Here is a 19,772-nt window from a genome sequence, read left to right as displayed (position 1 = left end):
TTATAATTGCTGTTGCGATGATTTTATTGTTTTAATAATACGACATTTGCTACAAGTTTGAACAATATTCAATTTAAATAAACTAAGGTACTTTTAATTATATACTTTTCTAATTGAACGTTTTGCTGGTGACATGATTTTACGACAGTTTTGCGACCTGGATTACGGCAGCATTTGACAGGCGGGCGGGGAATTTGTAAACAAAGCTAACAGCTTCGCTTGTAGAGCTCGATATTGCTCCTCATTATAGTTTTAAATCAGCATTTTCATGTGTTTAGAGTTACTTTTCTCTATTAAATTTATCGGGAGTGAATTTAATCAACTGGTGACCACTTTTCAGCTCTTCTGTAAAAGTTTTAGGGAGCATGGCGTTAGCTAACTACGTCAATGTAACTTGCTAACAGAGTAGCTTGACAGCTTCAGTGAGGCTGGCTGGAGGACACCGGCTCCTTCATGTGAGAGCGGCCAGGCATGGTAGTGTACCTACTGGGGACATCCTTGCTTCGATCAGGACTACAGCGACTAGGGCTCCAACGGAGGTGTTTCTGTGCGGCGCAGAGTGTCCTGAACACGGACACTCCTCATCAGGCAGACATGATCCGCAACCGGGCTCAGATCAAGAGGGTCCTCTGCGTAGCCGAGAAGAACGATGCAGCCAAAGGCATCTCAGAGATCATGTCCAACGGCAGGTCCAGGAGGGTCAGTCAAGTCTTCACACCATCTCAGGGCACTGTCCTACACGTAATGCACATAGTGTAACTTGTGGTGGTGATTTACTTTTGCCAAGTCAGCTGACTGACAGTTCAGGGAGCAGTTTGTTTCCTCAGTGTCAGTGAGCCTTTCCAATTTGTGGCCCACCCCACACTGTCTGCAAGATCACCTTTACATACCTTCATACCCGGACATAACTACATGCATCATGCAAACTTAAATGCTAACTCCACTACACTTTCACTGATATTCACTGATATAAGTCACATCCTCCCCCAAATACTCAATGGAAATGGGTGATTTAGATAAAAAGTTTTCATAATTAGTTTATAAGAAAAAATGCCCAAAAGAATCACAGGTTCTAGCCTCTGAAATGTGAATAATGGCAAGTTGTTTTTGTCCTCTATGAGAGCAAATATGATATGTTTGCGACCTTAAACTCTGAGAAACTGTAGTGTAGATTTTATAGTCCAAACAATGAGTTGAGAAAATAATCTGCTGATTTAACTGGTCAAACCAAGTATTAGTTGCATCCTAACATGCATAATTATCTTTATCAATATTCACAGCAAATGTTAAGTTACTGTCTATGTTATTATCAATTCATATTAAGTCATAGACATTTTTCTGGTCTAACCTCTGTCACTAAACAACTGATCACACATCCCTCAATAGAAATCCGATCATTTACCATCCATATTAAATATTCCCTGTCATAACCTGGCAGATCACTCCTTCCACCGAGCTCAAAAGACTCTCCCATTTTCCCCGAAAACAGCGGATATTAATAGAAATGATGAATGAATTAGATTCTTTCATTTCCCTACGGTTGCTCTAGCACTGATTGTCTTCTTTTCTATTTTAGAGGGAAGGGATGTCAAAGTTTAACAAAATCTATGAGTATGAATATCATCTCTTTGGTCAGGTGAGTGAATCCTATGAAATAATAAGATACGCTCAGATGCAGATGTGTGTCTGTTCTTTTGTCTTTCATGTTGTCTCTGATTTTTCTCGTTTCGTTGTGTCTTCATCCTGCTCCAGAATGTGACAGTAACAATGACGTCAGTATCAGGCCATTTACTCGGTCTGGAGTTCAAAGCACCGTTCCAGAAATGGTAAGTGACAGGTTTCTTTTTTTGTTTTTTTGAAGCGTCACACAGTATTACAACAACCAATATTATTTGTATTTTTCCCCTCCAAAGGCACAGTTGCAAACCAGTGCTGTTATTTGATGCTGAGGTAGAGAAGTATTGTCCAGATAACATGATGCAAATCAAGGTATGTTTATTTACCGTCACAGAAATATAGAAAAATAAATCTTTACCGTGTATTTAGATGAACCTATGGGATCTGTCACGCTGTCTGTAGCCCCATTGTGTGTGTTAGAGTGTTGTTTGATTGATATTAGTATGTTAATTGTGGTAATTTTAGTATTTGGACACATATTCACTTGTAACCAAATTTCAGTACACTTTTCCCTCAAAATCAATCAACACCATTTATGTATTTAGAGTGTTGTTGAATTGTTATTCAAAGGAAATAATGATGAATATGGCAAATAGAAAAGGACTACAGATTTTTCTTACTTCCTCACTCTCCGTCTAATCTTCTTCTTACATTGTTTTCTCCCTCTTTTCCCCGTTCCACTCTGCCTCTCCAGCGGACACTAGAGAAGGAGGTGAGGCAGTGCCAGGCCTTAGTCATCTGGACTGATTGTGACAGAGAGGGAGAAAACATTGGCTTTGAAATCATAGATGTCTGCAAAGCAGGTATGATAGTAATATGTGTGGGTTGTGTTTGTGCAAGTGAGCCTGCGTCTGAGCTGCCTTTTTAAAGGAATACTTCAACATTTTTTTAAATACCAAATACTTCAATATCAGTACTGCAACATTGTTGCATGAATGACTATTGGTACTAAAATATTAACACAATGAGATAAATAATGACCAGTAACGTGGATATAATGACTTAGTGGGTAAAGGCAAGTTTTAGAACAATTAGTACAACAGTCTTGTAAATTCAGAAAATTACATCACATTACTGTAATCCAGCGTTTAAAACCAGGAAAAGACTAAACTTGTGCCATATCGCTATATAAGCACTTTGTGCTGCACGTCTGTGTATGAAAAGTGCTATATAAATAATGTTTGATTGATTGATTGATTGATGTAGTGATATCCAAATTCTAAGATTATGTCGATATAGTAAGCTTAACTTAGTACAAAGACTGGAGCAGGTGGAAAGCCTTGCTCGGCCCAATTGCAACAAAGATCCACCCACTAGTGCCTCTAAAGCTCAATATTTAAAATGTTATATCTTGTTTGTTTAATATGATCAAAAACTGAAGAGTAAAAGTGACATGTTATAATTTCTTGAGGATTATGTGCCAGGGCAGCAGTTTTCTCCATATTTCCTACTTTGAGGTAAAGTAAGTTATGCTAACTATCTAGGCTGCTGTCTGTAGTGTCATATTTACTGTACAGACACTAGAGTGGTATTAGTCTTCATATCTTCTCATCCCAAAAGGATGAACTATCCCTTTAACAATGTACATTATGGCATGTAGAATTAAAATGTTTATACTATAAATGAATATGTGGAATTAGCACCTATGACTGAGTAAACCAAAAAATAGCAGTTTTTGTGTATGTCCACAAATTGCCTCTGCTAAAAATGTGCGTATGTCTGTGTGCTTTTGTTTTGTAGTGAGGCCCAATTTACAAGTCTTTCGGGCAAAGTTTTCTGAGATCACCCCCAACTCCATTCGGAGAGCATGTGAGACTCTAATGGCACCAGATGCTAACATCAGTGATGCTGTCGATGTGCGTCAGGAGCTGGACCTGCGGATAGGTACGGCAGCATTCTGTACTGAGTACATCAGGATGCACTAATGTTGGATGTTGTCAACAGATGAACAAATAGTGACAAATAATGGCATAATCACAATTTAAAGTCTGGATGACGACTTTTATGGAAAGTTCTTAATATGACCCCATCTCTCATCTTCATCAGGTGCGTCCTTCACTCGATTCCAGACGCTTCGCCTGCAGAAGATCTTTCCCGAGTCTCTGGCCAATCAGCTGATCTCATACGGCAGCTGTCAGTTTCCCACTCTGGGCTTCGTGGTGGAGCGCTTCAAAGCCATCCAAGCTTTCATACCCGAGACTTTCTACAAGATCAAAGGTACAAACTCGTCTTTGCACAGACACACAGATCCAACGCAGATTCAAGTATTGAGGTTGTAAACTGACTCGCACTCATCTTCGTTTCTTCCGTTCTGTGTGTCTGTCTTTGTGTCAGTGCTGCACGAGGTGGAGGAGGACACCGTAGAATTCAGCTGGAAGAGAAACCGTCTCTTCAACCACACAGCTTGCCTGGTGCTCTACCAGATCTGCATGGAGGTATGTGCCTGTTTGTGTGTGTATGTTTTATGCTGAGCACATTCATGTGTGTAAATATGAATCTCTTCTATGTCATGTGCTCTCTTAGAGCGTTATAATGAATTAAATCAGGCCTAGAAATCTCTTTAGATCCTCTAATGTAATAGAGTTTTTTACACATGCATATCTAAGATGCCTTAGTACGCTTGTAGGTCAGCTGATGCTGTCTTTCTACAGAACAGTTAACTGGACAAGCCTGAGCTTCTTTCATTGATTTCATACGTGGTGTGTGCTGTTAAGCAAAGGTTTAAACACAAATGAGTTGTTGACATGTGCAAGGAGAGGCCATATTCTTGACTATCATAAGTCTTGTAAAAACAGTCACGTTATTAATTTTCTTATGTAACATTTTGTAGTTCATGTTCGCAAATTTAACACTGAAGTTCTTTTGTCTTATTTGCCTCCTTATCCTTTAGTAGGTTATGGTATAATCTTGTCCTATGCTAATTAAACGTTCCCTAAACTGCAGTGATGCTTACAGCTGCACGCTGCCCCGCTGTAACCACGTATGTTGGTTTACAACAACACAGGGCAGACTCTGCCTCTACAAAACTAAAATGGAACTAAATAACCACTTTACATCTTTGTGAATACGCAACATGTACCTACTAGCCTCCTCAACCACACGTCATTGAAGAAGTAAAGAATTATTACCTTATTTTATTTAACCACAGCATTGAAGTTTTAGTGACAAAATATTGGATAAATAGAAATAAGGTTTTACATCATCTCAAGATCTGTAAACATTTTAAAAACAAACACGACTCTAACCCTACACACTAAATAAACCATTAAGGATCACCACAAAACTGTGTTCGCCAAATCAGGTCAAAACACTCACAAAGTAGTCAATTATTCCATCATCTCATCAAATCTTTTACCTTAATTTATGCATATCAGTTATTCTTGTGATATTGCATTTATAATGATAATAAAGTATGACAGTATCTTTAATTGTTATCATACTATACTGAAGTCTGAAAACACAGCCACAGTTAATATCAACCACACACACTTTTTGATCATTTACAATGATGATTACGTTTTGGTTTTGTTATCATTTGTTTGACAGCGTCAGTACATTTTGTTGTTCAGAAATCTTATGTTTGTTGATCTCGCCTCGGCGTGTTTTTGTTTTAAACCCTGCATGCTCTCAGTTACTGGTAACAGGATGGAGGTGTCGTCTGAATTTATGACTGCAAAACACTCTGGCTCATTATTCGCCGAGATGCTCATAGCTGACGAGCATGTAATTATCACTTCACCCATGTGACTGTCAGGAGCCAAACTCAGGTCGGACAAAAAAAGATACACTATGTCCCTGTACACCAGGGCTCAATCGACAAGATGAAAAAGAGCTCCTTGTTGCCCTCGGTTTCGTGAGTAATACATAATGAAGGAAAACAATAACATTATTGTGTGTTTGTGTTAACACTCTGAAATATTAATAAAACTATCATGTGCATTTGTGCATATTTAATATTTAAATTTTGTCCATAAATTCTACATTAAAGCTGCATCGATTATTGTTTTTACACTTAGTGGATCAAAGTAGTTCCTCACAAAACTATGCAGTTCCCCTCCTCTCTACTCAGCACATTTCTGTATCAAACTGGCAATTTTCTTTTTTTTAAATCAATTAATGGCGCTTTTCTTGTAAACAGAGTTTTTTGTTTACATTCACTAGCCTTTACCAAAACACATTGTGTGTATAATTAAGGCCTAACAAATTTGTACTTAATTTCCCATAAAACATTTGCAAAGCTTCATTTTGAAAACTGCATTGTTTCCATTCATATTTCTGTGCTAGCATTCTTCTTCTGGCACATTTCTGCGATTCTTGCCGCATTACTGCCACCTGTCGATTAGTGTGAATTGTATGAAACCATTGGCAGGAATTGTGTATCGCATCACCATCCAGGTGTTGTGCATTTCTAGTCTCACATGGCCAGACCTATCTCCAGCACTGTGCCAGTTCTCTAATGAGGGAAATACATTTTGGCTTGTTATTTTTTCTTCAAACGAATCACAATCATCTTGGGCGGCACAAAGCCCAGAATGCAACGGCGTTCCCCTTCAAAATAGTGTCATGTCACAGCCTACATCCTGTGAGTCAGACCAGCGCATTTCAAAAACAGAACAGACCCCCACTCATAAAACCATTGTATCACTGGCTACTAGTGGTCAAATACTCCACAGAGTCATTAAGGAGGCTGCCGTCACAAGGTGGTGGCTCTGTTTTTTTTCCACAGGGCTGACTCTTCTTTGATGTTGTGGACTGGTCAGTCTTAGATATATGTATTTGTTGACAGATCCTGTTACCACTGAGTGAAATTATGCACATATGAACCCTTCATGATCTCAAAGAAGTTCAGCTGTTGTTAGGAAACGGAGCACCACTGCTAACAAATACAGCCACAAAGCTCTTGCATAACAGGTGCAAAATGTATTCATACTGAAACGCAGCAGCAGCAGCAAAGCAGCAGGAGAGTGAATTTGTCTTGACAACATATTGATGTGGTTGAGTGGTGTGGTTGTCCTGATCATGCAAATTAGTGTATTTATTTGACATAAATGCAAAAAAACAAACTGTGTTTGTGTGTGTGTATGTGTGTGTTAGTAAGTAAATCCAAACATGTGTAATCTGTCCTCCACCTGCAGCTGTAACCTCGGGAGGACACAGCAGTAAATTTGGATGTGTTGTCGATCCGCCTCAATAAAGTGGGCTAAAAGCCATACATGTAGAGAGGTACACAAGAGAATATCATTTCATTCATTTTCAGGATCCCATAGCAACAATCACCTCAGTAACCAGCAAACCCAAGAGCAAGTGGAGACCGCTGCCTTTGGACACTGTGGTAAGAATATACAGTCAAACACAATACACATGCTGCATCTCAGAACACATCTGTTTATGGTATAACGTGTGTGTAGGTGTTTTCCCAGAACAGTATTTTGTCCTATTCAGTGTCCTGGGTCCTTGTATTGAGAACCCATTCCAGCTCTGAACAGTCCACCTTTATCTGACCAACAGGAACTGGAGAAACTGGCATCACGCAAGCTAAGAATAAGTGCCAAAGAGACCATGAAAATTGCAGAGAAACTCTATACCCAGGGGTGAGTGCATGTTAGGTAATGTGAATGCATGCTGCTATCCACACAGCAAAGTATTGTCTCGGTGCATACATATGCTAAACGTCCTCATCAGTTTATCCTCCCACAGTAATTCTGATGTTTCATTTGAACTCAGATAACTGGCTTACAGCCACCTTATTAGAGGCTTTGTGGTGTCAGTGAAACGGTCAAATGTAGTTTTTGTTTACCGGATTGTTATACCACCTCAAAGTCGAGCCTATTTTTATACATGAAAAGACACCATCTGGCAGCCGTTTAATAGATGTGTTTACCCGCAATGTCACTTCTCCAAAGCGTTCACTCTGCGTTGTTTGTGTGAAGATGGCTTGTGACAGTGTGTGTGTGTTTATTTTTTTTCCACTTAGGTATATCAGCTACCCTCGTACAGAGACAAACATTTTCCCCCAAAACCTGGCCCTCAGCCCCCTGGTGGAGCAGCAGAGACAGAGCCCTAACTGGGGGACGTTCGCCCAGCGGGTGCTTGACCAGCCTGGAGGTCCCAACCCACGGCAAGGCAAGAAATCTGACCAAGCCCATCCCCCCATACACCCCACCAAGTACAGCAACACACTGCAGGTAAGTCTGCGAACACATGAGCTCAGTTTGTGCAAATGTTTTTTCCCTCATAATTTTTGCCCCCTTTTTTCTTTCTTTTCCACCTTTTACCATTTTGAATCTTAATCAAATATTTTAATAAAATGTAAATTATTGCTGGCAGGTCTTTCTGTGGTCAGCCTGTCCTTGTCATGCCCTCAAATGTTGCTATTTGTTTAATAATAAGATGAAAACAATTGGCTGAAAGGTTTTACAGATTGCCTACGGCAGCTCAAAGGTCACAAAAGCTGTATTCTTGTGTGATTAAAAAAAGATTTTTTGAAAAGCAGCATTTTTAGCACCCATGTCCTTTTTAATTTGTTTTGTGAACTTTGAAGTACACGTGTGTGAAGTGTCTCAACAAACATAAACACACTTGAACAGGTGATCATATTTTATGCATATCACACAAACTGGTATTCGTAAGTGAGCACAGACAGTGTGAAGTAATGACTTACTTTTTCTTCTGTGTCCAGGGCAATGAAGGACGTCTGTATGAGTTCATCGTCAGGCACTTCCTGGCTTGTGTATCCCAGGATGCTTTGGGACAGGAGACCGTGGTGGACATAGACATTGCCCAGGAGAAGTTCTCCGCCTCGGGACTCATGATCATTGCAAGGAACTACCTGGATGTTTACCCGTATGACAAGTGGAGCACCAAGGTATGGAGTCTGTGTTTGATAATAGACTATGCACTCAACATACTGATGTTTTTGTTTGAACACATTCACCAGTTTCCTGCTGCCTTTTTCTGTTGTGGGAGATATGTCCTTGTAAACCTGCCGTGTGTGTGTTCCAGCTGATTCCAGTGTACGAGCAAGGCTCCCAGTTCCAGCCCTCTGCTATCGAGATGGTGGACGGACAGACGAGTCCTCCGCAGCTGCTCACTGAAGCTGACCTAATATCACTGATGGAGAAGCATGGCATTGGTACAAGTGTAAACACACACACAGATGGAAACTGTGGGTTTTTTTGTGTGATCCGGACCACTTACAGATCCTTGCGTATGAACACTAAGAGTCGAAAATTGGACTTCCATAACCTTATATATAGTTTTACAACATCAATATACTGTATATTGTGACATTGGCAATCACTACCAGCAGCCCCGCATTCCTTGTGTTTATAATCCTAATAGTACGTTTGGGTGGGGACAAAAAGTAAACTTACAGTGCCGTCTTGCTTCTGCTGCCGTCTTGAAAAATCAACCCGGGATGCTTCCGCCTTGAGTGCTCGGGCATGGCGGTAGTACTGCTGTGATAAGCCATTTCTAATTTGCAACGCACATTAGCACATTGTTGTTCGGTCTCTGCTTAGAACACTTTAGATGATCGTGGGCAAGGGTTTTTTTTTGTTTCAGCTTGCTCATCAGTGGAGTCTATGCTCTGATTAAGCGCAGCCATCTTACATCCTCCACATTGCACCAGCACTAGACTCAGCAATCAAGTATTTTTCTCCGGGAAGTTACATTTTTGTTGCTTTAAATTTAACTGTGAAAAACATTTACATTTAAAAAGGCACTTTGTTTTGGTCAATGGAATACCTGATAAGTCGACGTATTTCCTCACACTGATTCAAAAAGTGCCCTACATTCGATAGATACTATTTAATACATTCCCATCAGCTTTGCACTTATAGCCATAATTCAAGTCTGTAGATGTTTCCCTGTTGGACCACGTATGTGCCCCTGGATTTCAGTCCACATCTGCATGGCCTGATACAAGTTTTTATACGTGCATTGGGGTGTCTTTGGTTTACTTTACAGCACCTTTTTGAATAAAAGAAGAAAAACGTTTACCAAATGCCAACCTTACAACTACTTGTACCAAGTTCAACTACAGTATTTTAGCCCTGATGCCTTGCTGTCCCCGAGCAGACAATCATACATTTTCAGTACAAAAATCACCCTTGCTCGTTGTGCATCAACGTTTTTACCTGTATTTTCTTTTTCTTTCATGTTTGTTTGTTTTTTTAAATTTTTTTACTGCAAATCAGCACACAAACAACTTGTACTATTTGGATCGCGTCATTCCTGTGTCACGTCTCGCATGTGTGTCGCTAATAAGTCATCGGCCTGTCGATGATCTGAGGACTTTGAAAGTCGTGTAGTGTTTAAGCCATTAGTAACCCTTTTGTCCAGTCAACATAGAATTGTTTTGCTCAGGACAAACTGTTCGGTGTCTGATGATGTGTGTTCTTGTATGACCTGTGAATATGACAGGCACAGATGCAACCCACGCTGAGCACATCGAGACTATAAAGAGTCGCATGTATGTGGGCTTGACAGCTGACCAGAGGTTTCTCCCTGGAGAGCTCGGCATGGGACTGGTGGAGGGTATGTACACAAACACACACACACACTGCATACCACATTATCCAGCAGGTTTTAATACATCGGATCTTGAGAGGCTCCCTTATGCCGCTATCCCTGCCATTCAAATATGTGTGTGTGTTTGTTAAGGTTACAACTCCATGGGCTATGAGATGTCCAAACCAAACCTGCGTGCTGAATTGGAGGCCGATCTCAAGCTGGTATCGGAGGGAAGGAAGGACAAACGGAGCGTGCTGCTGCATCACATCCAGAAATACAAAACTGTCTTCATCGAGTCTGCCAGGAAGGCAAAGAAGTTAGTTACATTTGTAGAATTTTTGATGCCTGTACCCAAATGAGCAGAATAATGCGTCATATTTTACGATGATTGATTAGTTACACCTGTCCTGTAATCACTGCAGGCTGGTTGTTGTGGTGACCCTGATAAGAAGTTGTTTTCTTTTGTCTCCCCAGGTTAGATGAAGCCCTGTCTCCATATCTGGGTGCAGCTCAAGAGATCCCTGAAGCAGAGGAGCAGGATATGGAGATCCCGTTGCCGGTCAGGAAGTGCCCTAATTGTGGCCGGGACATGGTGTTGAAGAAGAAGAGGGAGGGAAACGGGTGAGGCCAGACCCAAAGCAAAAAAGCCTTAAACTATATTATCACAGGAACAGAAAGATGCTTTCTGTCTCCTAAATATTATGTTTCTGTTGACTTATCACACATTAAGTCAACAGAAACAGTTGGTTTCATAAGATTGTTCCCATTAACTACATATTAGTTTTAGTTTAGTTTATTAGTAGTATTTTAGGTCAGAGTGTTTCCTTTTTGGTGCTGCCACAACAGCACCCTTCTACCTCAACAGTCTATCTAACTCGTGTTTTATTCTTACACACCCATCCACAACCAACACAGCTTCTTCTGTCCTGTCTACCATGTCTCTGTCCCCCTGTAGTAAGTACCTGTCCTGCGTGGGCTTCCCGGCCTGTAAGACAGCAGTGTGGTTCCCTGACACGGCGCTGGAAGTCAGCAGAGACAGCAGCGTTTGTTCCACCTGTCAGCCGCGTCCTGTTCACATGTAAGTGTGAGCGTTTAATTTCATTTCACACAGCTGTACACTTTACATCAAATGCCGGACACACAACCATTTATGATCAACAGAAGTTAAGACTCTTCACCTGACATTTTTCAGAAAGATTTTTCATTCCACCTGCATATTAATGTAAAAAAAATCACAAGTCCTCCTCAACCTGTGAAAACAGCTGTATAATGTGTGCTGTGACTCTGGAAGGAGCTGTCTAAAGTTTGAAAATATAACATTCTCCTAATTAGAAAATGTTACCATGCTAACACGCTAAACTAAAATAGTGAACATAGTAATGATTATACCTGCTTAACATCCGCGTGTTAGCAATGTGAGCAGATTAGCATGTAGCTGAAAGTTCCACTCTGCCAAAGTACAGCCTCACAGAGCAGATAAATAGGTGTAGACTCAACAGCATTCACGCTATTTCTATGCCTCCGTAGCGGTGACAGTCGTAGCCAGAGGCAGTTTTCAGGTTGACCGTCTGTCTGTCTGCCACATTCTTGTGAAAGTGATATCTCAATAAATGCCTGGAGGGATTTTCTATTCATCTGGCACATCCGTCAACTTTGACACAAGGATGAACTGATTACATTTTGGTGGTCAAAGGTCATTGTAACCTTACAAAACATTTTTTTCCGTAACTTCGGAATTCATGTGCTGATTTTGACAAAATCTCACACAAAATGTCTAAAAGGATAAGGTGATAAAGTGATGATGTTTTATATCCAAAAGGTCAAAGGTCAGCTTCACTGTGACTTTTCTGGCCATTATTCAACGCCTCTACTCATGAACAGAGGGGGAGATTGTGACCGTATTTCACATGTGGTTGGTTGCTGATTTGATGACACTAATTTTGGGTGCCCACCTTGAAGCTGGTTATTGTTTGGATCTAATGAGCTGCCAGGTTGATCATCTGTGAAGCTTTTTCATTTTACAATTTGTAGCTTCTTCATGTTTTATCAGAATCGGCCAAGCATGTAAACACTTACAAGGAGTTTGATTAATTGGTTTTGCTGATGTTGAGCTTCAGGTGATTATTGATGCACCACTTGATGAAGCTCTCTATCAGTCCTCTGCACTCTTCTGTAAAGGTAGTCTCTACATGAAGACAACATGTCTCTCACTGGAATCATGTCAATATAGTGATAACTTTCATTTCCTTCGGAAAACACTTTTTTATTAAATTCCTTCAAAGTCTTCACCACATATACTATATGAGTCTGAACAGACATGGAAGTAAACTGCAACTTGACAGGTTGGCGGAGGCATAAAACCACGAGGTGGTAATTCTTGTTTAATCTGTCTCTTGTGAATCCCCCAACTTCATGGTTTTATTTGTTTGCCTGTAATAACCTAGATGTAAAAGCCTCAGGCTGCGAATGAGCTTCAGCTAGACGCCATACATCCGTTGAATTGCTTGTCTTTATGTAACGATGTTTACCTGCCTGGTCCCTGTTAAATAAACAAATAGATAAAATGCCAAAGTAAAAGACAGCAGTCGACAGTCTGTTTGTTACAGCAACTCTTGAGAACATTTTAAAGAGAAGGAATTGAATTATATCAAAGCATCTAAATATTATAGTTCTGAAAAGTTGACCATCATTGCCAACAAACGCTCCTTTTTCAGTCCCTGGTTGTCATGTTTAACCCGATCAGGAAATAAAGCAGAATTTATGGTTATTGGTTTGAATGTTTCTGCCCTGGTTTCTTCTTGTTCTGCACTGTGTTATAAATACTGTGTGATAGAGATTCTTCATCCATTGGTCCACATCATTTTCTCTCGGCACATTTCAGAACCAAACCAACTATATGTAACAGACTTTGAAAACATTTTGTTGTCAGTGGTCACTTCAACGCCAAGCTTTTTACCATGAGCACACACACAGCTTCCCTGCCTCAGATTAATGAGAAGTGTATGTAGGCTGCACACTGTGCTGTGCAAACACATCAGCAAACCCAGATGAGACTCACAGTGGCCTCGGCAGTGCAAGAAACTTGTCCAAATTCTTGTTTACACAAGTGGGCGTTAACCCCTTGAGCACGTGCCTCAGTTCAGTCCAAATATAGGGCACGCTCACTCGCATCCAGCCAAAGTGCTCCACACCAGCATCTGTTACCATAGCAACCAATCTGGTACCGAGCTCAAAGTTGAACTACAGCACTTACTCTAAAACAATCTCACTGTTTTTTTAATCAGGTCTCACCCAGCAGTTTGAGCTTGTTGGATAACTTCACGCTGTTAACATTTGATGTGTGCAAACAAACATACTTACAGTATTATTTCAAAGCAGCTTTCTACAAGCTGCTTTTACACAATATATGCAGAGTTTACTGCATGTACTGTGGGCGTTAAATGAGGGTATATTACAATTTCCCTGTGTGGCGTTTGCATGTTCTCCCCGTGTCTGTGTGGGTTTCCTCTGAATACTCCAGCTTCCTCCCACAGTCCAGAGACATGCAGGTTAATTGGTGACACCCGTAGGTGTGAATGTGAGTGTGAATGGTTGTTTGTCTCTTATTTGTCTGCCCCGTGATGAACTGGGAACCTGTCCAGGCTGTTGTTTGGATCAGTTTTCATTGTGCTGAAATGAATTTTCTTTAAAAATCTTTCAAAATTCATTAATTATATTTTCACTTAAACTCAACCAACACCAAAACTCAGTGAATTTACAGTCCACCTGTCACATAAACAGTTACATTATACAAAATTAGAAAATAAAATATGTGACACAGAATTACTGTTAATTAGACAGCAATGTACTACAACGTGTTAAAAAAAAGATAGAAAAGACCAACCACTGTTTCTCATTCGAGACAGAAATGTCAGAATATGATAATAATGCAAATACCTTGAAATCAATACAACACGTGTATCTGTATCTGATATCTATGACAAGCCAGCATCAGAGAGTAATTTCAGTTTCAAGTAGACTGGTTTGGTTTGTTATTGTTGAGGTTGACTTCTTTAACATTCCTCTCCCGTGTGTCCTACATTCTGCAGGTTGAAGTTCAAGTTCCGCAGGGGCAGCCTCCCCCCCATGATGCCTTTAGAGTTTGTTGGCTGCATCGGTGGATGTGATGAGACACTCAGAGAGGTGCTTGACCTGAAATATCTCCGAGCAGGGGGAGCAGGTGGAGGTGGAGGAGTAGGTGGAGGAGGAGGAGGAGGAGGAGGAGGAGGAAGAGGGGGAGGAAGAGGGGGAGGAAGAGGAGACGACCCTCGTCCACCAGCTCCGTGGCCCCCCAGACCTAAGCCACCCAGAGCCCAAAGTTCAGATCCCCGACCTTCCCTTCCTCCTATCCCCTCCTGGACCCCGCAACCGCGACCTCCACCAGGTGGCGGAGGTGTTATTGCAGACACCAACAGTGATGCCATCATGTGCAACTGCGGTCAGGATGCACTCCTCCTGACCGTGCGAAAAGACGGTCCCAATCAAGGTCGCCAGTTCTACAAGTGCGGCGCTGGAAGCTGCAACTTCTTTCTGTGGGCGGACCAGCCAAGTCAGCAGGGCGCGCCGCAGACCTCTCAGCCCCCGAGGCCCTCTTTGGGTTTCAGGAACACCCCTGGAGGAGGCATAGGGCAGCAAGGGGGTGCAGGGGAACATGTGGGCCAGACAATGTGTAACTGTAATGAGACGGCAGTGACGCGCACGGTGCAGAAGGACGGTCCAAACAAGGGCCGGATGTTCCACACCTGCGGGAAACCCAGAGACCAGCAGTGTGGCTTTTTCCAGTGGGCCGATGAGAACGCACCTCCACCAGGCAGGGCTCACACACACACACACACACACACACACACACACAGACACAAACACATAATAATCTCCAATACTCGGTCAAGTCTAATCCAATATCAGACTTCATAGCTCTGTATCACTCAAAATTTTAAACCACCCATAACTTCTTAACCTTAATTTAAGCTCACCAGATCTAGGATCTGCAACAAATTGTACTCACTCTTTAATACCAGCCACCTAAATACACCCGATTCTTTTCATACAAGGTGTAATATGTAAAAATTGGCCACCTGTCAAATTCATACTCAAAGGGAGGCAGCATATCTCCAGAGTAACCATTAACTGCTGCTTTGTGTAGTAGCTGCTGCTGGCTAATTTGCTCAGTTACCCCCATTTCCACTGCGCCCGTAATGGCCGGAATACACAATGCTCATGTTTCACCTGTTACAGCACAGCGCATTTCAGCCGTGTCCCACAAGTTGCTCTCCGCTCTGCTCCGCGGAGAACACGCACCAAGTCTGTTTTTGAAGAAAGGGGACCGCAGCCGCATCAACCTGCACAAAGCAGATCTAGCTAGTTAGCGGAACAGCAAAGTGCATCCGTCCATTTTAAAATGAAACACCCGGTGCCGACTTGGGCTCTACAGCGCAACAAAGTTGGAAATATTAACAATAAACATACTTAAGACAGACAAATAACTAAACGACACACCTATGTAGCCTTCTCAACCACAATAGAAGCACAAAAATCAACAAGTCAGCAATATCAGGCAGGCATGATGCTCCACTTCTGAAATGCTCCCGGTGGGATATAAAAAGACACAAGGAGGACAGAACAAAACAGCAGTGTACACACCAGGTAACAGAGACGTGCCTACTGGAATCAAGGGGTTAGCAATGTAGCTAGCGGCACCTTTAAGATCCATGAATTATTCCCTGAGAAATCAATGAAAATGTTGTAAACTTCCCTCAGTCTGCCCCTTTATCCGGATCTACACCAAAAGTTCATGTGGACTATTCTGGGCTGAGAGCCATCATCCATGCAACTTTCATGGAAATCCATTCTGTAGGTTTTGTGTAATCCTGCTGACAAACCAACAAACAGACAGACACAGGTGAAAACATAACCTCCTTGGAAGCTTAGTCTTATTAAGTGAGATGTTATTCTGTATTTACTTTAAATGTTTAGCAGCTACATTGAGTTGAAACTGGGCTACTCATTCTGACTGTATTAAAAATAGATCACTGAAACCCATTGGTTGCATAAAGGACTATAGCCTCCTTTCAAAATAAGAGTTTTGGTATTGGTACATCTCCTGAGGTTATTTTGACCAAGAGGGAACTTTGAGAAAATCCCTTATCAGATTCTTTTGGTTTTGGTTTGTAGTACTTCTCAGGTACTTACTCTTTACCGTTTACTTTCTCTGAAATTTCCCTTGCAGCACAAGCGGGTCCTGTTTTACATTTAGGGGAAACACCCGTTCACACATTCACAGTGTCTGACTGCATTAATCAGGCCGTCAAAACCTTTCCACCATGAGCCTGGTGACAGCTGATGCTTTCTATATGTGTTTTAAAACCATGTTTTTGAAATATATTTTAATGCAAGCGCATAAAGCAGAAGCGATGTACACTCGGATCAAACACTGTAGAGAGAGACAGATCCTTCTCACCTCCATACTTAACAATAATAAAGAAAAGCTGTCACGACTCATAAACAAACACTCCCACTGAGACCTTGAGGCATCCACTTACCAGGCTGACACAGTGCCGTCAGTCCCAGTGCACACAGAAAAATCTTTGGTGATTTTTATCCAGTGACCTCTAATGCCTCATGCTGTGTTCAACCTCTGTTCCCCATTTCAGGTGGTTTTGGTGGTGGATTTAACGGCGGTGGAGATGGAGGGAAAAAGGGAAGGAAGATCATGGGTGATGCCACGGCGAACAAACCCCCAGCTGCTAAGAAAGCTCGTACCTGCGGCATCTGCCACATGCCGGGACACACCCGAGTCACCTGTCCCCAGCGGTGACGGCTCATTAGAGACACTGTGGAGTTATCAGAGTCTATGACTTGAAAGTGTGGAGTGAGATTTGATTTTTCAAATATGCAACAGCTCAGACTGTAAGTACCTACTCACAAATATAACAAAGACTGTGTCCTTCCTGTAAAGTTACATTTTGATAATGGTTCTAAGAGGGCAAAAACAGCTTTGAGCACAAGACTGGGGTCTTGTAATGACTTTATATCCCAAACCTGCAGTTTTGCATTTGCCATTTCATGAATTACGATTATTCAGTCTATTTCCAAGTGTTTGATGAGAAGATTGATACAACTATCTTGTCTGTACAGTAAATATGAAGCAATGCCAACAGTTAGCCTAGCATAAAGGCTGGAAACAGGAAGAAATAGCTAGCCACGCGGTGTCCAAAAGTAAAAAAAAGAATTGCCTACCAGGACTTCTAAGACTTTATGTATTGTGTATACTGAAATTTCACAAGTCAAAAGCCAAAATGTCAAACTTTTCCATTAAAGCTTAGTGCAGCATTCATAAACACTATGTGCTATTTGCTGTAAAGTCTGTTGTTGCCACAGGAAAAGGTCTGAGTGCAAGAGGAGCACATTGAGAAGTTGAACCTCGTAAGAAACAACTGCAGTAACCTGAACAGTTAATGGGAGCTCCAGTCAGCTGCTCTTGGATCAGATGAATCCCCCGTCTGTTCTGTTTATCTGCATCCATAATCCTGAAATCTTGAGATCAGCTGGAGGAGGGTGATTTGGACACAGAAGCTGTCTTGCCTGAATAAATGTGTATTTTAAAAAACAAACTTATTTGCACACAGTTTATTCATAACTAACGGTCTGAGTATTCATAATAACATCATGTGTCTCAGTGATTAGCCAGGTATTTTACATGTGTTGATTTGTTGGAAGAAACTGCAAACTGTGCTTTTGCTCTCTAATTATAATGAGTGCAAACAAAAAAGCTAATTGGCTGGCTCCTCTCTTGGTAATCTGGGGAATTACCAGTGCCAAAGATTTCTATTTTAATATTGATGAATGCTAATAAAAATTAAAATGCTGTAAACTTCCATGTTTATTTATATGATTGTTGGTTTTGGTTTCATTTTGAGTCTTCTTTTTTTTTTAAATGTTCCCTTTTTTGTTCCGATGCTTTTGGTTTCGGATCCATTTTGAGTTTACAACTTTCAGCCTGCTAAACTTTGGAAAGAAACCAAACGCAAAACATCTGTGAGTAACAAAATGAGTAAATAAAAACCCATTATCCCATAATGCATTTTGCACAACATATTCAGATTCCAATAACTAATACTCATCATTGATTGTGAGTTTAGTATGGTCAAGATGGAGCAGAAAGCACTTATATGATCATATTTTCTGTCCTGACAAGACTAAAAGAAGTACTAGTATGTTGATCCTTTATCCTTTTAAAGTAAAAGTAGAAATGCAGCTGGATAAAGGCACTGGGATTATAGGCACATGATGAGGGCTTCCTCACCACTAGGGGGCCCAGACAGCGGGGAGAGTAACATCAACTATCAGTATTGAAGGTAGCCATCAATTTTACACAGTGTGTTTATAGATTTTGGGGAGCACAACATCATATGTGAAAAAACTGCCTCCAGTGATGTCACTCAGTAGCTAAGTTGCATTGTGGGTAATGTAGGCACCAGGTTTTGAAAAAGATGAAGAATGCACGTAATAAATTAGTGATATCTCTGATTCTTCTGTCGATTTTGATTGTTTGTTTTTAAACTGTCCATAAGAACTCTAACAGTTTTATAGCCTGCATTACCCACAATACAACACAGCCACTGAGTGACATCGCCGGAGGCAGTTTATTAGATTACAAACAGCTTCCTCAGGAGCCACAAAAGGCTTTTAACTACTTTTTTCTTCCTGTAAACACTTTATTGTGAGGAATTGTTGGAGTTACCTTTTAAATGTTTAATGTCTTATAACCTTTAAACTGATCTCTGATCTCAAACTTTATTTGGATGTTTATTTATTTTTGAAACATACACAAGAGTTAGTGCCAGTTTGCAGGAAAAGGGTATTTCAGTGGTTTCACCTCATTAAAAGTCATGTTTGCAGCACATGTACATGTAAGTTGTCTGAATCAGTAAAGACACATTAAAATGAAATGTAAAATGTATAGTGAGTATATGAATACTGAAATATATAAGTATATATAAGTAGACAAGTTAAAAAGTATAATAATAATAATAATCATATGGCAGTTAAGTCATTTTGTTTGTTCCCTAGATTGTGCGTGTGTGTGTGAGAGAGAGAGAGAGAGAGAGTTGTGTTATCAGTTCATTATTACCACTGACGCATTCATGTGTTTTCACCAGCTAGAGCAGCGTTTTACTGCTCCAGCTGATGATAATCCAGTGTTTTGTATGTAAACCTGTAATCTTCCACAGCTGTCAGATGTGGTGGAGTTAAATGTACAGCACTTCCCTCTGAGCTGTGGCGAGGTGGAAGTAGCATCAGTGGGAATACTGGGAGTACTTTTCCACCGCTGCTCCTGTATTTTTCCTGCGAACATGCTCACTGTGGGTCTCACTGACACCAAATGAATGTTAATAAGTCTGTAGCACAAAAAGAAACCGGTCAGGAGATCACACGCGTTATCAGATCTGAAGCCTCCTCTCACACAAAGTTTGCAGCTTCGTGTTTCACTGCACGATTTCAAATGGTTTGATTTTCCCAGAAGTGCTGCTTGTTACTGTTGA

The 19,772-nt window shown here is 41.0% G+C and overlaps 1 protein-coding gene across 2 annotated transcripts; it reads left to right on the top strand.

The window, feature by feature from the left end:
* The first annotated feature begins 189 nt into the window (after positions 1-189).
* Positions 190-18,104, top strand: top3a (DNA topoisomerase III alpha). 2 transcript variants are annotated; one of them, XR_014624009.1, is made up of 20 exons: positions 190-699; positions 1,577-1,636; positions 1,753-1,826; positions 1,914-1,989; positions 2,372-2,480; positions 3,418-3,561; positions 3,724-3,894; positions 4,012-4,112; positions 6,935-7,009; positions 7,186-7,268; positions 7,652-7,862; positions 8,357-8,542; positions 8,680-8,809; positions 10,102-10,215; positions 10,342-10,507; positions 10,666-10,812; positions 11,147-11,269; positions 14,280-15,040; positions 16,881-17,136; positions 17,608-18,104. XR_014624009.1 is itself a non-coding variant. In XM_084372651.1 (19 exons), exons 1-19 carry the CDS (start codon positions 472-474, stop codon positions 17,042-17,044), a joined length of 3,123 nt encoding a protein of 1,040 aa, XP_084228777.1. In that variant the 5' UTR covers positions 190-471; the 3' UTR covers positions 17,045-18,104. The 2 variants fall into 2 exon arrangements, 1 of the variants encoding a protein (XP_084228777.1); XM_084372651.1 differs by having other exon boundaries at positions 16,881-18,104.
* Positions 18,105-19,772: the final 1,668 nt, after the last annotated feature.

This window comes from Pagrus pagrus, assembly GCF_965226575.1.
Source record: "Pagrus pagrus genome assembly, chromosome: 13".
Classification (NCBI taxonomy): Eukaryota; Metazoa; Chordata; class Actinopteri; order Spariformes; family Sparidae; genus Pagrus; species Pagrus pagrus.
The sequence above is the reverse complement of the archived record's forward strand: the minus strand, read 5'-3'. Positions and strand labels throughout refer to the sequence as shown.